This window comes from Ranitomeya variabilis, chromosome 2, assembly GCF_051348905.1.
Source record: "Ranitomeya variabilis isolate aRanVar5 chromosome 2, aRanVar5.hap1, whole genome shotgun sequence".
Taxonomy (NCBI): domain Eukaryota; kingdom Metazoa; phylum Chordata; class Amphibia; order Anura; family Dendrobatidae; genus Ranitomeya; species Ranitomeya variabilis.
Window position 1 is genome coordinate 883219393 of NC_135233.1, and position 17190 is coordinate 883236582.

The window sequence follows — 17190 nt, forward strand, 5'->3', positions numbered from 1 at the left end:
GGAGGTGTTTTAAATTTGGTGTTATCGCTCTCACACTCTCATACTGGTCACTGGACGTTCAACATGACAAAGAACTGAGAAGAACTATATAAATAAAAAAAAAAAAAAAAAAAAGAACTGAGCTGCAGCACGGTGGCCAAGACCATACGGAGTTTTAATACGACAGGTTCCACTCAAGACTGGCCTCACCATGGTCGACCATCTTTGAGCGCACATGCTCGGCGTCATATCCAGAGGTTGTCTTTTCAAAATAGACATAAAAGTGCTGCCAGCATTAAAAGGATGGAGGGACAGCCTGTCAGTGATCAGACCATATGCCTCACATTGCATCAAATTGATTTGCATGGCTGTCGTCGCAGAAGGAAGCCTCTTCTAAAGATGATACACAAGAAACAGTTTTCTGAAGATGAGCAGAGTAAGGACATGTATTACTGGAACCATGTTCTCTGGTCTAATGAGAAAAATAACAACTTACTTGCTTCAGATGGTGCCAAGCGTGTATGGTGTTATCCAGGGGAGGAGTACAAAGGCAAGTGTGACTTGCCTACTGTCAAGCATGGTGATGGGAGTGACAGTTTGTGGCTGCTTGAGTGCTGCTCGCTGTGGGACGCTACAGTTTATTGAGGGAACCATGAATGCGAACATGTACTGTGACATACTGAGGCAGAGCATAATCCTCTCCCTTTGGAAACTGTGCAGCAGGGCAATATTCTAACATAACGACCCCAAACACATGTCCAAGACGATCACTGCCTTGCTAAGGAAACTGAGGGTAAAGGTGCTGGACTAGCCAAGCATGTCTCCAGACCTAAACCCTATTGAGCATCTGTGGGGTATCCTCAAGCGGAATGCGGATAAGAGCAAGATCTCTAACATCCACCAGCTCCATGAGGTCATGGAGGAGAGGAAGATTCCAGTGGCAACCTGTGAAGCTCTAGTGAACTCCATGCCCAGGAGAGTTAAGGCAGTGCTTGAAAATAAATGGTGGCCACACAAATTATAGACATCTTGGTCACAATTTGGCCATTTTCACTTTGGAGTGTACTCACTTTTGTTGCCAGCAGTTTAGACATTAATGTCTATGAATTATGTAGAAGGCACACAAAATTTATTTATACAAGCTGTACACTGACTACGTTACATTGTATCAAAGTGTCACATCTTCAGTGATATCCCAAGAAAAGATATAAAGTATTTACAAAAATGTGAGGGATGTACTCACTTTTGTGATATTCTGTACACACTGATGCAAACAAAAAGTCAAGGTTACTTTTAGAAAACTAACTTTAAAGGGAAGCGGTCACCCCCAAAATCGAAGGTGAGCTAAGCCCACCGGCATCAGGGGCTTATCTATAGCATTCTGGAATGCTGTACATAAGCCCCCGATGTATCATGAAAGATGAGAAAATAGTAGTTACTCACCGATAACGGTGTTTCTCTGAGCCCATGACGGCACCACGGAGAGAGGGGATCCGCTCACCAAGGACAGGAAACCTACAGATAAAAAGGCGGTACCTCTCTCCTGCATCAGTTGTTTACTAGAGAACGATGGGAGACTATGAACGGAGACTCTATTATTATTATTATTATTTTTAACATTACTTGGTTGAGATACCGCGTGATTATTTACACTATTGACATACGGCACTATATTTCTGTGCACACCCAAGAAGTGAAAGGGAGGGAATGTACGGGTGCCGTCATGGGCTCAGAGAAACACCGTTATCGGTGAGTAACTACTATTTTCTCTGACGCCCATGACGGCACCACGGAGAGAATTGCAGAGATTTGTACATTAGGGAGGGACCACCGCTTCCAGAACCCTTTTACCAAAAGTAAGGTCGGAAGAGGAGGAAAGGTCCAATCTATAGTGCCTATAGAAAGTGGACGGTGAAGACCAGGTAGCAGCTTTACATATCTGCTCGATAGAAGCTCCGGCCTTCTCCGCCCAAGAGGTTGCCACTGCTCTTGTTGAGTGCGCCTTGATATTTCCCGGGACGGGTACGCCACTCGATGAGTATGACAGGCTGATGGCTTCTGTAATCCATCTTGCCAGGGTGCCCTTAGATGCTTTCTTCCCCTTCCTGGGGCAATGGAAACACACAAAGAGAGAGGTATCCTCCCTACTCTCCCTAGTGGCTTCTATGTAATGCATCAGGCATCTCCTCACATCTAATGTATGTAATGCCTCTTCCTCTTTGTTTTTGGGATTAGGACAGAAGGAGGGCAGAGATATTTCTTGCGTCCTATGGAAACGGGATGCCACTTTTGGCAGATATGCTGGGTCAATTTTCAGGATGACCCTATCATCAAGGATTTGTGTGAAAGGGGGGTTAGCGGATAGGGCCTGGATATCACTGACTCTACGTGCGGAAGTGAGAGCAACGAGCAAGGAAGTTTTAAGGGATAAGATTTTGATAGGAGCTTCCGCTAAGGGTTCAAAGGGAGGTTTAGATAATGCTTTAAGCCCCCCCCTGATGTAGCTAAGAAGGCAGCCGCTCCACGCATAACTGGTAAGGTATTTAGAATAGAGTCACGAGATGATTTATTTTTGAGTTGGCTTTCTAATTGGTCTAACCATATCATCAGGGAGCGGGATGTAGATGCTGCCGCGACTGCTGGTTTAAGGTCTCCACCAGCTGCCTCCCATGAGCCTCGGAGGAAGGCATCTGCCTTTTTGTCCATTGGGTCTTTCAAGACCCCCATGTCCTCGAATGGGAGGGCATATTTCTTGGATGCCTTAGCGATGGCCACATCTAGCTTAGGTGCTTTATCCCAAAAGGAGCAAGATTGATCATCGAATGGGTATTTCCTTTTTGGTGTGAGTAGTGCCTTTCTTACGGGTTTCTTCCATTCTTTCTTAATTAAAGCCTGGATTTTTTCATTAAGGGGAAAGGCCCTTCTCTTTTTTTGGTCGAGTCCCCCAAACATTATGTCCTGGACAGATTTTTTGGGGTGAGAGTCTGCTAACCCCATAGTGCTCCTGACAGCCTTAACCAGACTGTCTGTTTCTTCTAAGGGAAAGCAACTACGCCTCCCAGAGGAGGTCGAGGATGATGATGATGATGCCGAGGAGGAAGAAGAGGTGGAGGAGTCTGAATCCATATCCTCCCCTGAATCACCGGACTCAGGAGACGGGGATCTGTGCTTGGTCTTCCTCCGCTTTTTCCCTCCTTTAAGGGACTTAAAGGTCTCTTCTACCTGAACCTTGATCAGGTTTTTAAGGTCCGCTGGGAACCCGGGGAGGCCCTCTGACACTGTCTGTTGGATACAAACACTGCAAAGCCTCTTTTCCCACGAAGATGGAAGATCTTCTCTACACAGAGCACAAATCTTATGCTTAGACTTGCCTGTGCATTTCTTCCCCTATAGTAAGGAAGCACAAAAAAATAGGCCCTCACTATCACTAACATTCACGTAGATCACTTACCACCTTATGGACCCATAAATACCGGTTGGGAGTGATCCAATGGCGGTCTATCCTTAGAGCCAGACGGTGTGCTGGAGTCCTTGCTGCGCAGTGATCCAGAACGTCCTTTACCGGTATCCTGGTGCCCTTTCTGGGGACGCTGCCTCTGCTGCTGCTGCTGCTGTGGCGGTGGAGATGCCCTGGACAGGGGAGATGCCTGCTCGACGTCGCTCATGACTGGTGAGCGCTGGTCGGATTCCATAGGAAGCGCTTGCCCCCATGTGTGTGCTCATTAAGTAGCGGTGGAAGGCGCCATTTTTTTATTTTTTTTATCCTTCCTCCGCGCATGCGCAGTTCCGGCGAGATCGCGCAGAATCTCGCGCCTGCGCCGATCGTAGCGTCCCACCGCTAGCGCGACTGCACAGCGCTGCATTCTGCGCGCCCCCTCTGCTCCTGAGCCCGCGCGCCGAGAATCCCGGCGCGAGCGGTACCGCAGCCAGCCGCGCGTGCGCAGAGACCCCTTTTGTTATAATCCCGGGGAATCTCACGCGTGCGCAGCGGAATCCAAGATGGCGCCGCGCATCATCGTACCTTGTCGCTGGCTTCCCGGAACCCCCGGGAGCTACAGCCTGCAGTCTTACGCCGGAGGAGCAGGATGTTGGCCCCCTATCCACAGAGGGACTCCCCTTGGATAACGCTGCTGCCGGTGAGTCTTACCTAGAGAGGTGGCCATGGTCCAGCCACCTCTCTCCGCGCACCCTAAAGGCCTACCAGCCCCAGCGGTGGCGCTTCGGGGCCCCCGCTGCCTGAATCGAGCTGATTGGCCCCGGTATTGACCACGACGAATCTCTCTTGTCGACACCACGGAGGTGAATCTGTAGGTCTCCCATCAAGGACAGGAAACCAACTGATGCAGGAGAGAGGTACCGCCTTTTTATCTGTAGGTTTCCTGTCCTTGGTGGGCGGATCCCCTCTCTCCGTGGTGCCGTCATGGGCGTCAGAGAAAAAGAGGTTAGATTATTCTCACCTGGGCGGGCAGTCTGATAGGCGTCACGGTCCGGTCCGGGGCCTCCCATCTTCATAGGATGACGTCCTCTTCTAGTCTTCACGCTGCGGCTCCGGCGCACTTTCTCTGCCCTGTTGAGAGCAGAGCAAAGTACTGCAGTGTGCAGGCGCCGGGAAAGGTCAAAGAGGCCCGACGCCTGCGCACTGCAGTACAAAGTACGCCTGCGCCTGAAGACAAGAAGAGGACGTCATTGTAAGAAGATGGGAGGCCCCGGACCGGACCGCGACACCCATCGGACCAGAACAGATTCGGGACCACCCCTGGGTGAGTATAATCTAACCTCTTTTTCTAATTTTTTAAGATACATCGGGGCTTATCTACAGCATTCCAGAATGCTGTAGATAAGCCCCTGATGCCAGTGGGCTTAGCTCACATTCGATTTTGGAGGTGACAGGTTCCCTTTAATTGTTCCAGCGCTGATTGACCTGACAGGTAGCTATGAGGAATAATAATTTTTGTAAAGGCAATTTATGTTTTTTTTGCAGATGAAACTTTTATAGTGTTTAAAGAGAAAACAATGGAAAACATTTAATATTAACTATGTAAAAGATAAATATGTAACAACCATGAAAAGAACATGTTCTCTATTGCAATAATAATGATTCAATACTCAATAGTCTGTTTGGGGAAATTATGTTTCAGTTTATTGTGCTTAAAAGGTGCTTAAAAAACTTACTGTATTTTGCGGTTTATTAGGACGCACCCCAAATTTTGGGAGGCAAAAATAGTAAAAAAAGGTCTTTTGTTTTAATAAACTGGTGCGTGCAATAATCTGCTTTTGCGGTGGCTCACTTGGGGGGGGGGGGCAGCGGTGGTGGAGTGGGGTCCTAGGTGGCAGGGTCATTGATGGTGGAGGCAGGAGATGCTGCAAGTTCCAGGCTGGTATGACGAGGTGTTCAATGGTGCGGGGAGGAGAGGGCTCCGTCAACATCCAGAGTTTAATACTTACCATATTTTTCAGATCATAAGATGCACTTTTTTCTAATTTTTTGGGGAAATGGGGGTATAATCCAAATTGTAGCTGCTGTAGAGCTTACCGGCGGCATTCCATCTATGAATGTTGCTTTACTGTTATACAAGATGCAATGTTTCTTCAGTAAGACACAGACAGTCATCATTTAAAAAAGATGTTGACAATACAGACGGAAAAAAACAAATTTATGTCCCTGCTCCTTTCCATGTCCCCCAAGAACAGGATTTCAGAATGCCAAGACTTAAAGGGGTGGTCAGGTGGTAAACTAAAAATCTGCAGTCAGTCAATCTCTGTGACTGCAGACTTGTGAATTCTCACATCAAGTGCACTGAGCGCTGTGAGGATTCTCCGATGTCAGTGCAGGAAACAGTGGTCATGTGACCGCAAATATGAATACTCCCGGCCACATTTCGACTAGACTGCTTCCAGCCTCGCTCAATACACTTGCATTGAGAGAGGTCACGCCCATATAGTCAGAATGCAGACGGAAGTATGCATATTGTATACTTGGGGGGAGGGGGGTTGAGTTCAGTGCACGCGATGTGAGGATTCACAAGTCTGCAGTTACAAAAAGGGTCTGCAGGCTTGCAGTTTAACACTGGAAAACTTCTTTAAGGCCCCCATTCACATTTGAAAAAAATATATAGTTACTTACCGATAACGGTATTTCTCTGAGCCCAAGACGGCAAAACGGAGAGAGGGGATCCACCCATCAAGGACAGGAAACCTACAGGTAAAAAGGGCAGTACCTCTCCCCAGCATCAGTTGTTTACAGAGCATGAGAGGACCTCCAGGTTATTAACAAACATTTAACATTACTATGAGGCTTAACAAAACACCATGTGACTACATATAAGCAATAAAGTTAACAAAAATAAGTGTGCACACCCACACGTTAAGGGAGAGAATGTACGGGTGCCGTCATGGGCTCAAAATACTGTTATCAGTAAATAACTGTATTTTTCTCTGTCCCCCATTACGGCACCATGGAGAGATTGCAGCAATTGTACATTAGGGAGAGACCACCGCTTCCAGAACCATACTCCCAAATGTAAGGTCTGAAGAAGAGGCTAGATTCAGCCGATAGTGATTAATGAACGTAGAGAGGGAAGATCGCGTAGCAAGTCTACATATCTGTTCTATTGAGGCCTTTTCTGCCCAGGAGGCTGCCACCTGTTTTGATAAATGGGCTCTTAATTTTCTCCGGGATGGCCGCTTCATGCGAGGAGTATGCCAGGGTGATAGCGTCCCTTATCCATCTTGCCGGCGTGCCCTTAGCTTTTTCGCCCCTCTCGAGGACTCTGAATGCACACAAAGAGAGACCTATACTTCCTACTCTCCCGTGTGGCCGCTAGGTACTGGATTAGGCATTTCCCCACACCTAGTGTGTGTGAGACTTTCTCTTCCCTATCTTTGGGATTGGGACAAAAAGAAGAGAGGGAGATCCCCTGAGATCTGAGAAACCGTGATGCCACTTTTGGAAGTTAGGCAGGGTCAATCTTTAAGAATAACCCTATCCTCTAAGCTTTGTGTGAAGCAAGGGCTGGCTTGACAATGCCTGAATGTCACTGAATCTATGAGCTTTTACGAGAGCTACAAGAAGTGATGTTTTAAGAAACAGGATTCCCAGTGAAGCCTCTGACAGGGGTACAAAAGTAGGTTTGGATAAGGCTGGAAGGTCCAAGTTTAAATCCCAAGGAGGAGTAAACCGAGAGGGGATGGGTCTAGACCTGGCCAACGCTTTGATGAACCTGGATATCCCCCCCGATAACCAGCCAGGTAGTAATTGTACAGGGCCCCTAAAGCCAAGACTTGAACTTGTAAAGTATTTGTGGATAGTCCCTCTTTCAACCACTTGTGCAGAAACTCTAAGACGGCTGTTATTGGAAACCCCCTCTTCTAACTTAGAACCTGAAAAGAAGTTCCTCCAGGTTTCCCCCATGCAGTTTGGTGGTTCCTATATGATCATTTATACCCCTTGAAACATTCACAATCAGTATTATGGTTAATATGAGGAGTTGAACCAGTGAAGTCTGGGTCACCAGACCTTTGACCACTGCCACATACAGTTATATGAAAAAGTTTGGGCACCTCTATTAATCTTAAGCTTAATGTTTTATAAAAATAGTTTTTTTTGCAACAGCTATTTCAGTTTCATATATCTAATAACTGTTGGACACAGTAATGTTTCTGCCTTGAAATGAGGTTTATTGTACTAACAGAAAATGTGCAATCTGCATTCAAACAAAATTTGACAGGTGCATAAGTATGGGCACCCTTATCATTTTCTTGTTTTAAATACTCCTACCTACTTTTTACTGACTTACTAAAGCACTTTTTTTGGTTTTGTAACCTCATTGAGCTTTGAACTTCATAGCCAGGTGTATGCAATCATGAGAAAAGCTACTTAAAGTGGCCACTTGCAAGTTGTTCTCCTGTTTGAATCTCCTCTGAAGAGTGGCATCATGGGCTCCTCAAAACAACTGTCAAATGATCTGAAAACAAAGATTATTCAACATAGCTGTTCAGGGGAAGGATACAAAAAGCTGTCTGAGAGATTTAACCTGTGAATTTCCACTGTGAGGAACATAGTAAGGAAATGGAAGAACACAGGTACAGTTCTTGTTAAGGCCAGAAGTGGCAGGCCAAGAAAAACATCAGAAAGGCAGAGAAGAAGAATGGTGAGGTCAAGGACAATCCTCAGACCACCTCCAGAGAGCTGAAGCATCAACTTGCTGCAGATGGTGTCACTGTGCATCTGTCAACTATACAACGCACTGTGTTTTTTTGCCGCCATGCATAACGCCTTTTTGTATGACCAAACAACTCAATCTTGGTTTCATCAGTCCACAGGACCTTCTTCCAAAAAGAAATTGGCTTCTCCAAATGTGCTTTTGCATACCTCAGCCGACTCTGTTTGTGGCGTGCTTGCAGAAACGGCTTCTTTCGCATCACTCTCCCATACAGCTTCTCCTTGTGCAAAGTGCGTTGTATAGTTGACCGATGCACAGTGACACCATCTGCAGCAAGTTGATGCTGCAGCTCTCTGGAGGTGGTCTGAGGATTGTCCTTGACTGATCTCACCATTCTTCTTCTCTGCCTTTCTGATGTTTTTCTTGGACTGCCACTTCTGGCCTTTACAAGAACTGTACCTGTGTTCTTCCATTTCCTTACTATGTCCCTCAACAGTGGAAATTCACAGGTTAAATCTGAGACAGCTTTTTGTATCCTTCTCCTGAACAACTATGTTGAATAATCTTTGTTTTCAGATCATTGACAGTTGTTTTGAGGAGCCCATGATGCCACTCTTCAGAGGAGATTCAAACAGGAGAACAACTTGCAAGTGGCCACTTTAAGTAGCTTTTCTCATGATTGCATACACCTGGCTATGAAGTTCAAAGCTCAATGAGGATGCAAAACCAAAAAAAGTGCTTTAGTAAGTCAGTAAAAAGTAGGTAGGAGTATTTTAAACAAGAAAATGATAAGGGTGCCCATACTTATGCACCTGTCAAATTTTGTTTGAATGCAGATTGCACATTTTCTGTTAGCACAATAAACCTCATTTCAAGGCAGAAACATTACTGTGTCCAACAGTTATTAGATATATGAAACTGAAATAGCTGTTGCAAGAAAAACAATTTTTATAAAACATTAAGCTTAAGATTAATAGGGGTGCCCAAACTTTTTCATATGACTGTATTAGGGCTCAGAGTACTGGCCCCCGACCACCTGCCCCATATTCCCAAGAGGAGGGGACTTTGAGAAGCGACACATGTCTGTTCAGACTGGATTACCCAGTCATGCACCGCAGCGCCTGCTCGCGTCATAGGGGTGCATTCACGCCGTGCATGCGCACTAGCCTCAGGCCCTAGACTACAGGAAGATCAAACCAATAACAGTTAGTACATGGATAATAGGCACAGCATTGGGATGTACGCACATTACTCATCCAGGAGCTCACGTCTATTTGGAATACTTAGATGTGTAAACCCCAAGTACTGTAAGGGTTGAATATTATTGAAACTAAGGAACATGCCACCTGGCAGGTAATATCACCTGATATCAAAGTTGGGCTTCTCATTAGAAGCGCTGAAAGGGAAACGTGGATTATCACTCCTGTTTTACTGATATTACACACATAGATATCCTAAAAGGTAATCTTCTCAATGATATTTATACACCCAGACAGCCATGGAGGGAGTAACCATACTCTATGGCTAGAGAAAAGTAGGTTTCTTCCCACCACAGAGGGAGATTATCTACTGTGAGGCAGTGGAACTATGGGTTCTCAGCTGTAAGAGTCCTGGATACAGTTTTGTTTATCTTAGGAGCCCTAAGAGCAGAGAGTATGTGAATCTCTGCCACCTGACACAGTGCTGCTATCAGCCACAAGGTACCAAGAGGCAGAGATGCCGTCCCTGGTAACCATAATACAACGGACTTATAGGACAAGAATCTGTCTACTGTATGTTGAACAAACAAACTAGTCTGACTGCCATATGTGGAGTCGGGAAGGATTCTTTCCTTCCACCTCGTGGGATTTTCTTTTCCCAGGACAGTAGTATATCCTTTTATAGGATGAGAAAAAAAAAAAAAAAACGACATGTAACCTTATAAAGCTAATTATGAAAGAGACCTGCCTTTAGCACTCAAGGTAGTTCCTCACTTGAGAGATCTGTTCCAAACGGAAGAACTGCAAATTTACAAAGCCAATTCAAGCATAGCTGTTTGTTTAGCTAAGCCATGTTGTAAAGAATGAAGCAACATAAGTTGGGTCTGGGTACAAAAACACGAGGACTCTATAACCAGAGTTGGGACCCAAGACAAAATGTGAGGTGGTAGGCCGGCGATACAATGTGCGGCCACACAACAAGGCACAAAGTCAGAAGGTCTAACCCAGAGGCCTACAGCCAGAGGCAAAAAAGGCACAAGGCCTGAGGTACTATGAAGCAGAGGCACTATGGCACACTAATGATACCCCATGAGGCACAGGGGCATCGAAGCAATATGATGTGATGCAATGAGATGCACATAAGCACTATGACACATTTTGATGCATAGAGGTGCTATGAAGCCCTATGATGCAATATGAAGCAAAAAAGCACAGTGAAGCACTATGATGCAATATGATGCATAGAGGCACTATGATGCACAGAGGCACGCAATATAATGCATAGAGGCACTATGATGCACAGAGGCACTATGATGCACAGAGGCACCATGATGCAACATCATGCACAGAGGCACTCAATATGATGCACAGCGGCACTATGATGCAATACAATGCACAGAGGCACCATGATGCAATATGAAGCACTATGATATAATACAGTGTTCCCCAACTCCGGTCCTCAAGAGCCACCAACAGGTCATGTTTTGAGGATTTCCTTAGTATTGCACGTCATTGAATGCTTGCCTGTCAAGGTGATGCAATCACCTGTGCAATACTAAGGAAATCCTGAAAACATGACCTGTTGGTGGCTCTTGAGGACCGAACTTGGGGAACACTGCTATAATAGAATGCAGAGGCACTATAATGCACAGAGGCACTCAATATAATGCAGAGGCACTATGATACAATACGATGCACAGAGGTAACATGATGCAATATGAAGCACTATGATATAATATAATGCAGAGGCACTATGATGCAATATGATGCACAGAGGCACGCAATATAATGCATAGAGGCACTATGTTGCAATATGCTGCACACAGGCACTCAATATGATGCATAGAGCTACAGCCATGCTTGAAGGTGCCAAACAGGCCCACAGTTATAAGCAAGAGAGCAATCTCTCAGTTCCGGATAAATCTCCACTCTGAAAAGTGCATCTCATTTGTCAGACTAACCCCAACCTGAAGGAGCTAATGAGCCGCAGCTGGAGGGCAGTCTTCATGGAGATAATGTGCTCCATTAACACCATGTGTCCTCCCCAGGCATGGAGTAGTTAAGTTGCAAAGAAAAGTGAAACACCTTTATCGAACCAAAAAATGAAAAACATGCTTCCAAAAAGTCACTCTGAAGCCCAACCATAAGGCTCTGTGCAGACAAGACATGGAACTAACTGAAGTCAAATCATGAGATGTAGCCTGAACATATGGCCTTATACCCTAGAGGTCCAAGGCCTAGTTGCGTATATGTGAAAACATACCTCACACATGAGGCTCTAGGCACAGCTTTGGCACAACTGCATTAGACTAGCCTCAACCCAGAGGCCTAGACCATCAACTGAACATTCCACCATGCACTCATTTGTGCTGGCTCCATACCTGCTAGAAAAACAGGGGGAGCTGGTAACGCTGAGAGCCCACCATGAAGGGAAGCGGCGTCCCACCAGGAATGCTGCATTGCTGCCAATGATTTTCTCTCCTGTGCCTTACGAGATCCAGGAAACCAGCCTGTTGCCTGTCTCGTTCAGCATTTTCGCATTCTACCGTGAAACACAAGGCAACCTTATGCCCCGGTGTCCTGATCTGACGTCAGTAGAAGTGCGACAGCCTTCTCCACCGCGCGACTTCCGGAAGTAGCGGTGGCATGCCGGCCGGAGTCAGAGCCTCCACTGCAGGAGGAAGTGGCTCAACACAGGAGCCTCGTCTGCTCGTTGGTCTCTGTGGCTGAGGGACGCCCACCCAGGAGGGTTTCGGCCCCAGATCAGCATCAGAGTTCTCTGGAGAAGATTCCAGGAGAGGCAACAAGCGGCAATCCTCTTCTCTGCTGCCTCTCCCCGCAACACCCTAAAGGCCCACTGATCCCAGCTGTGGCGCCCCAGGATACAACGCCAGCCAAGGCAGGGAACCCCCGCTGCCTGGATCAGTCTGGCTGGGCATAGCATCCCACGACGATCCTCAGGTATGATCCTTGCGTCGACTGTAGGTTCCCCATCAGGGACAGGAAACCAATTGATGCGGGAGAGATGTACCGCCTTTTTATCTGTAGGTTTCCTGTCCTTAATGGGAGGATCCCCTCTCTCCGTGGTGCCATCATGGGGGACAGAGAAAAATCTCTTGAACATGAGATGGTTTCGGTCTGTTAGAATAAAATAGAATAAAATACGTAGACTGGAGGAGGTAAAGAGAGCTCCTTCCTCCTATCTACATAGGAGATGACAGCAGCTACTGACAATATTCTTACTCAATGGGAAAGTCTTCACTGAACACAGATTTTACATCAGAATTGAGAATTTTGATAATGACTGACACATTCTAGCAGAGAAAGAAGCAGATTTATCTGATAAGATATATTACACAGTTGCTTATTTTCATGTGTGCTATGGATTTGGGAAATAAAAATTAAAATGACGGTTGCATTAACCATTACCAGATTTCACAGTACAAACTCCATGAATTATTCGACAGATTACTTAGGCTCACCTGATAATAAAGGGGTTTTCAATTTTTGAGTTTCTTCAGTACACAGGCTTGCACTCACAAAAAAAAAAAAAAAAATTAGGCCACGCGCACACTTTGCGGAAAGTGTTGCGGATTTTTCCGGACTGATTTTGGTAAATCCGCAGGTAAACCGCACTGCAGATTACTTGCGGAATTACTGGCTTTTTTTGCGGATTTTGTGCGGATTCCACCTGTGGATTCCTATTATGGAGCAGGTATAAACCGCTGCGGAATCCGCACAAAGGATTGACATGCTGCGGAATAAAGAACGCAGCGTTTCCGCACTTTTTTCCGCAGCATGTGCACTGCGGATTTTGTTTTCCATAGGTTTACAGGGTACTGTAAACTCAGGGAAAACTGATGCCAATCCGCTGCGGATCCACAGCAAAATCCGCACATAGCCTAATTAAAAGGGAATTCCCACCTCTAAGATCCTATCCCAATATGTACCGTATTTTCCGGATTATAAGGCGCACATAAAATGTTGAGAATTTCTCAGAAATAGAAAGTGCGCCTTATAATCCAGTGCGCCTTATATATGAACCAAGAGAGAGGTTCATACAGGATCCTTTACCTCTATCGTGGGCGGCAGGGGTCGGCGGCGGCATACCACAGCACCACCACTATTGGTATATATAAGACCAACTGGCTGCGGGCCCGAAGTGAAAGTGAAAGTACAAATAAAGTGCACGCTTATATTACGCCCCTAATTGGCACCTGGTTCCACAGCACAATCTAGCTCCAACAGTATTAAAGGGAACCTGTCACCCCGTTTTTTCAGATTGAGCTATAAATACTGTTAAATAGGGCCTGCGCTGTGCGTTACTATAGTGTATGTAGTGTACCCTGATTCCCCACCTATGCTGAGAAATACATTACCAAAGTCGCTGTTTTCGCCTGTCAATCAGGCTGGTCTGGTCAGATGGGTGTGTTCACAGCGCTCTTTTCTTCCCCAGCTTTCCGTTGGTGGCGTAGTGGTGTGCGCATGTCCAAGTTCCGAATTCCCTGCGCCCACGTGAAGACACAGCGCGCGATCTGCGCTGTCATCCCTTTCATCGGTGGGGGCGGCCATCTTCCTGGGGCCGCGCGTGCGCAGAAGAGTGCTCTGCAGCGTGTCTGCTGCACGGGGCTTCAGGAAGATGGCCGCGGGATGCCGCGCGTGCGCACAAGAGATCGCGGCGGCCATCTTTCCAAAGCCGAGTTTGCATCTCGGCTTTGGGAAGATGGCCGCCGCGATCTCTTCTGCGCACGCGCGGCATCCCGCGGCCATCTTCCTGAAGCCCCGTGCAGCAGACACGCTGCAGAGTTGATGAGGCTGGCGTGCAGGGGTCCCGTGACGTTCCTATACAGCAGGTGGGGCGGAAGAGCTTTGGCCGCAGGGTGGATGTGACCGGCGTGCAGGGTTGCTGTGATACTTACAGCTCTGTGCGCAGGATCCTTGCAATATATCTGTGCTTTAGCGTTAACTATATCCACTACCCCAAAAAATGCCTCCTGTTAAGAGACATGCTTATGATGCAGGTTTCAAGCTTAAAGCTATAAGTTATGCAGTAGAGCATGGAAATAGGGCAGCTGCAAGAGAATTCAACATTAATGAATCCATGGTGCGTAAGTGGAGATTTGCAATTACAGCTGAACCAGTTTCAAGTTATTGTTAAAAAGTGTAATAAATCTTGACTTGCAGTCTGAGCAATGGTTTATTTAACGGTAATGTGCTGCGCCTTATAATCCAGTGCGCCTTATATATGAAACAAAATTGCTTATGAGGCGCTCATAGAAAGTGCGCCTTATAATCCGGTGCGCCTTATAATCCGGAAAATACGGTAGTAGGTATAATAAGAATATTAGCAAATACCTCCAATTAGGAATGTAGTATAGTTCTTTTCTGATTTACTATGTTGCCCCATGTGCAGGGCATTACAGTAGCTTAGGTATCCATGGTAATGACCACAAACAACTAATGTCACTATATGAGTGGTCATAATCATGGATGCCTAAGAAATGCCAGCACATGGGTAAGCGAAATAGCAAATCAGAGAAACTGTGCTACCTACATTTCTAATTGGAGGTATTTGCTAATATTATTTCACATATTATTCTACATATTGGGATAGGATCTTGGAGATGGACCCCTTTAGCTCAGCATTACTCACGTTCTTGCTCTCCGCAGCTGCACCTGGTGGTTGTTTACAGACTGTAGTAGTGACATGACTAATGCACGTGAGCACTGCAGTCAATCAATGGACAAATGTTATTTTATTATTTTTAGCTAGGGCAAGAATTAATGGCTGAAGACTCAACTAAAATCAGAACTTGCTAAATGTATAAAATGCTAAAACTTTTAGGGGGGGGGGGATTTATGAAAGCTATTCTGCCTGAACAATGGCATAAAAGTCTTTGAATGTTGCTAAATTTTAGCCAAATGACTAGTTGTGCACAAGTGATCAAGGGGTTAAAAGGTACTCATATTTCCATTTTTCACATATCGCATGCCACACTTACCTACACTGAGAAAATTCTTGATGGCTGTCGTCATTGTAGAATCAGAATTACATTTATTTTAGAATACATTTTATATTGTTTTCCATTTAACATATAACTTGCAAAACCATCAGTGCATTTTGTATACATGTAAGTCTCCAGGGACTCCGATTGTACGTATATTCAAAGCTGGCCATGTAAAGGCTGAAGTACAGATTTCTACAACAGCTTTGGACTGAATAACACATGACGGAACAGACACTACACTCCAGTCCATCTGATCTGACGACGTCTGCTCATGTTGTATAAAACACTTTTGACGAGGACTGATCCCTAATGAGACATGGTCACCATTTCAGAAGTCCAATAATCTCACCAAAAGAATAGCTTCATGGACCAGTAAAATACAATCACCTGAAAATAAAAAAGCAGGATTGTTTTTTCAGCAAGTATTATATGGTTGTCAACATGCAACCATTAGATCCAAACATCCCTCCTGCCTGAGCAGAAGTTGAGACTTGAGATTCCGTGCCCCAATGTAATCTTTTCTAAGGAGTCACAACATAAGATAAAAACAAAAAAACCTTTAACCAAGGCACTCACATGCAGAAAGCCACACATGAATCTATCAAATGACAAACATATGGCATGTAGTTGGCTGTGAGTGTAAACCAATACTTGTGTCCTTTGCCAGCCTTGGAAACAGAATATGCCAGACAAGCTTGTGAATCATTAAACAGAATTGGCTTATTAATTAAGGGTCCTCACAACAAAACATTGGCAATAGAAAAACATTCTTGTGCCTTTAGTCCATAGGTCTGCGGATTAGTGCTTGTGCAGTGGCGTGGCAATAAATAGACCTTCAGCAAGCGGTGCAGCCGACATGTCCTCTATAGTAGTTGGTCATTACTCTGTAGCTGGGCAGGATGAGCTGGAAGACAAAAATCACAGGCTGAACGGACTTTGGAGAAAAAAAAAATGGTGTGTTTTAGGAGAATAACTGACGCAGAGGAATTTATATGTGTGAGCACATGCGATATACATCTATATCTTTATTAAAGAGACACCTGCCCCTTCATCACTAGATCTTAGACACGAGATCCCGGAATGCAGCATGAAATCAAGTGACTGAATTTTCTGTGGATCCACATTAGAATGTGAACATCTAGTGACCATTCCTTCCAATGAGGCATGCTCAATCCAAAGACGTACTGATAGGGGATTTAGATTGTATGACCCATTGGTGACAGCGCTGATATCTGTAAAGCGCTGCAGAGTTTGATGGCGCTATATAAGCAAAGCATAATAAATCATAATAATGCACATCAATTGTAGACTAGTCAGGCAGCATTTAAAAACTGCCAACATTATTTTTTTTTTTTTCACAAAAAAAAAATTAGAACGGCACTAGGTAAGGCGATATTCAATGGATGGTAGGACAAAATGCTGCACAAGCCAATATCTCATGTGACCATGAAGCGGTGGTGGTTTCAGCTCGCACTGCGGTGCTCAACCAAAAAGTAGTCCATAATGAGAAATATGAAGAAAAAGAAATAGTGGCACTCACCAAGCAATGCGTTTAAAAGTCCTTTTCTTCTCCCACTTAATGGGGTGAGGACATACCACTAGCGCGGCGGGTTTACACAAAGGTGCAAGGAGCAAACAGGACAACGGCAGTTTCGCGCTTCAACGGGTCCAGGTGGCCACACCTGGACTCGTTGAAGCGCAGGCGACGCAAAACGGCCATTGTCCTGTTTGCTCCTTGCACCTTCGTGTACACCCGCCGCCCTAGTGGTATGTCCTCACCCCATTAAGTGGGAGAAGAAAAGGACTTTTAAACGCATTGCTTGGTGAGTGCAACTATTTCTT

At 45.5% G+C, this 17190-nt stretch overlaps 1 protein-coding gene across 1 annotated transcript in view; it reads right to left on the reverse strand.

Annotated features, from left to right (window-relative positions):
- Positions 1 to 15372: 15372 nt before the first annotated feature.
- PPP1R2 (protein phosphatase 1 regulatory inhibitor subunit 2) overlaps positions 15373 to 17190 on the reverse strand; it is a 36697-nt gene continuing 34879 nt past the window's right edge. The window contains exon 6 of the mRNA XM_077290368.1: positions 15373 to 16252. Within this exon, the coding sequence (XP_077146483.1) occupies positions 16212 to 16252 (41 nt within the window). The 3' untranslated portion in view covers positions 15373 to 16211. The remainder of the gene's footprint in view (positions 16253 to 17190) is intronic.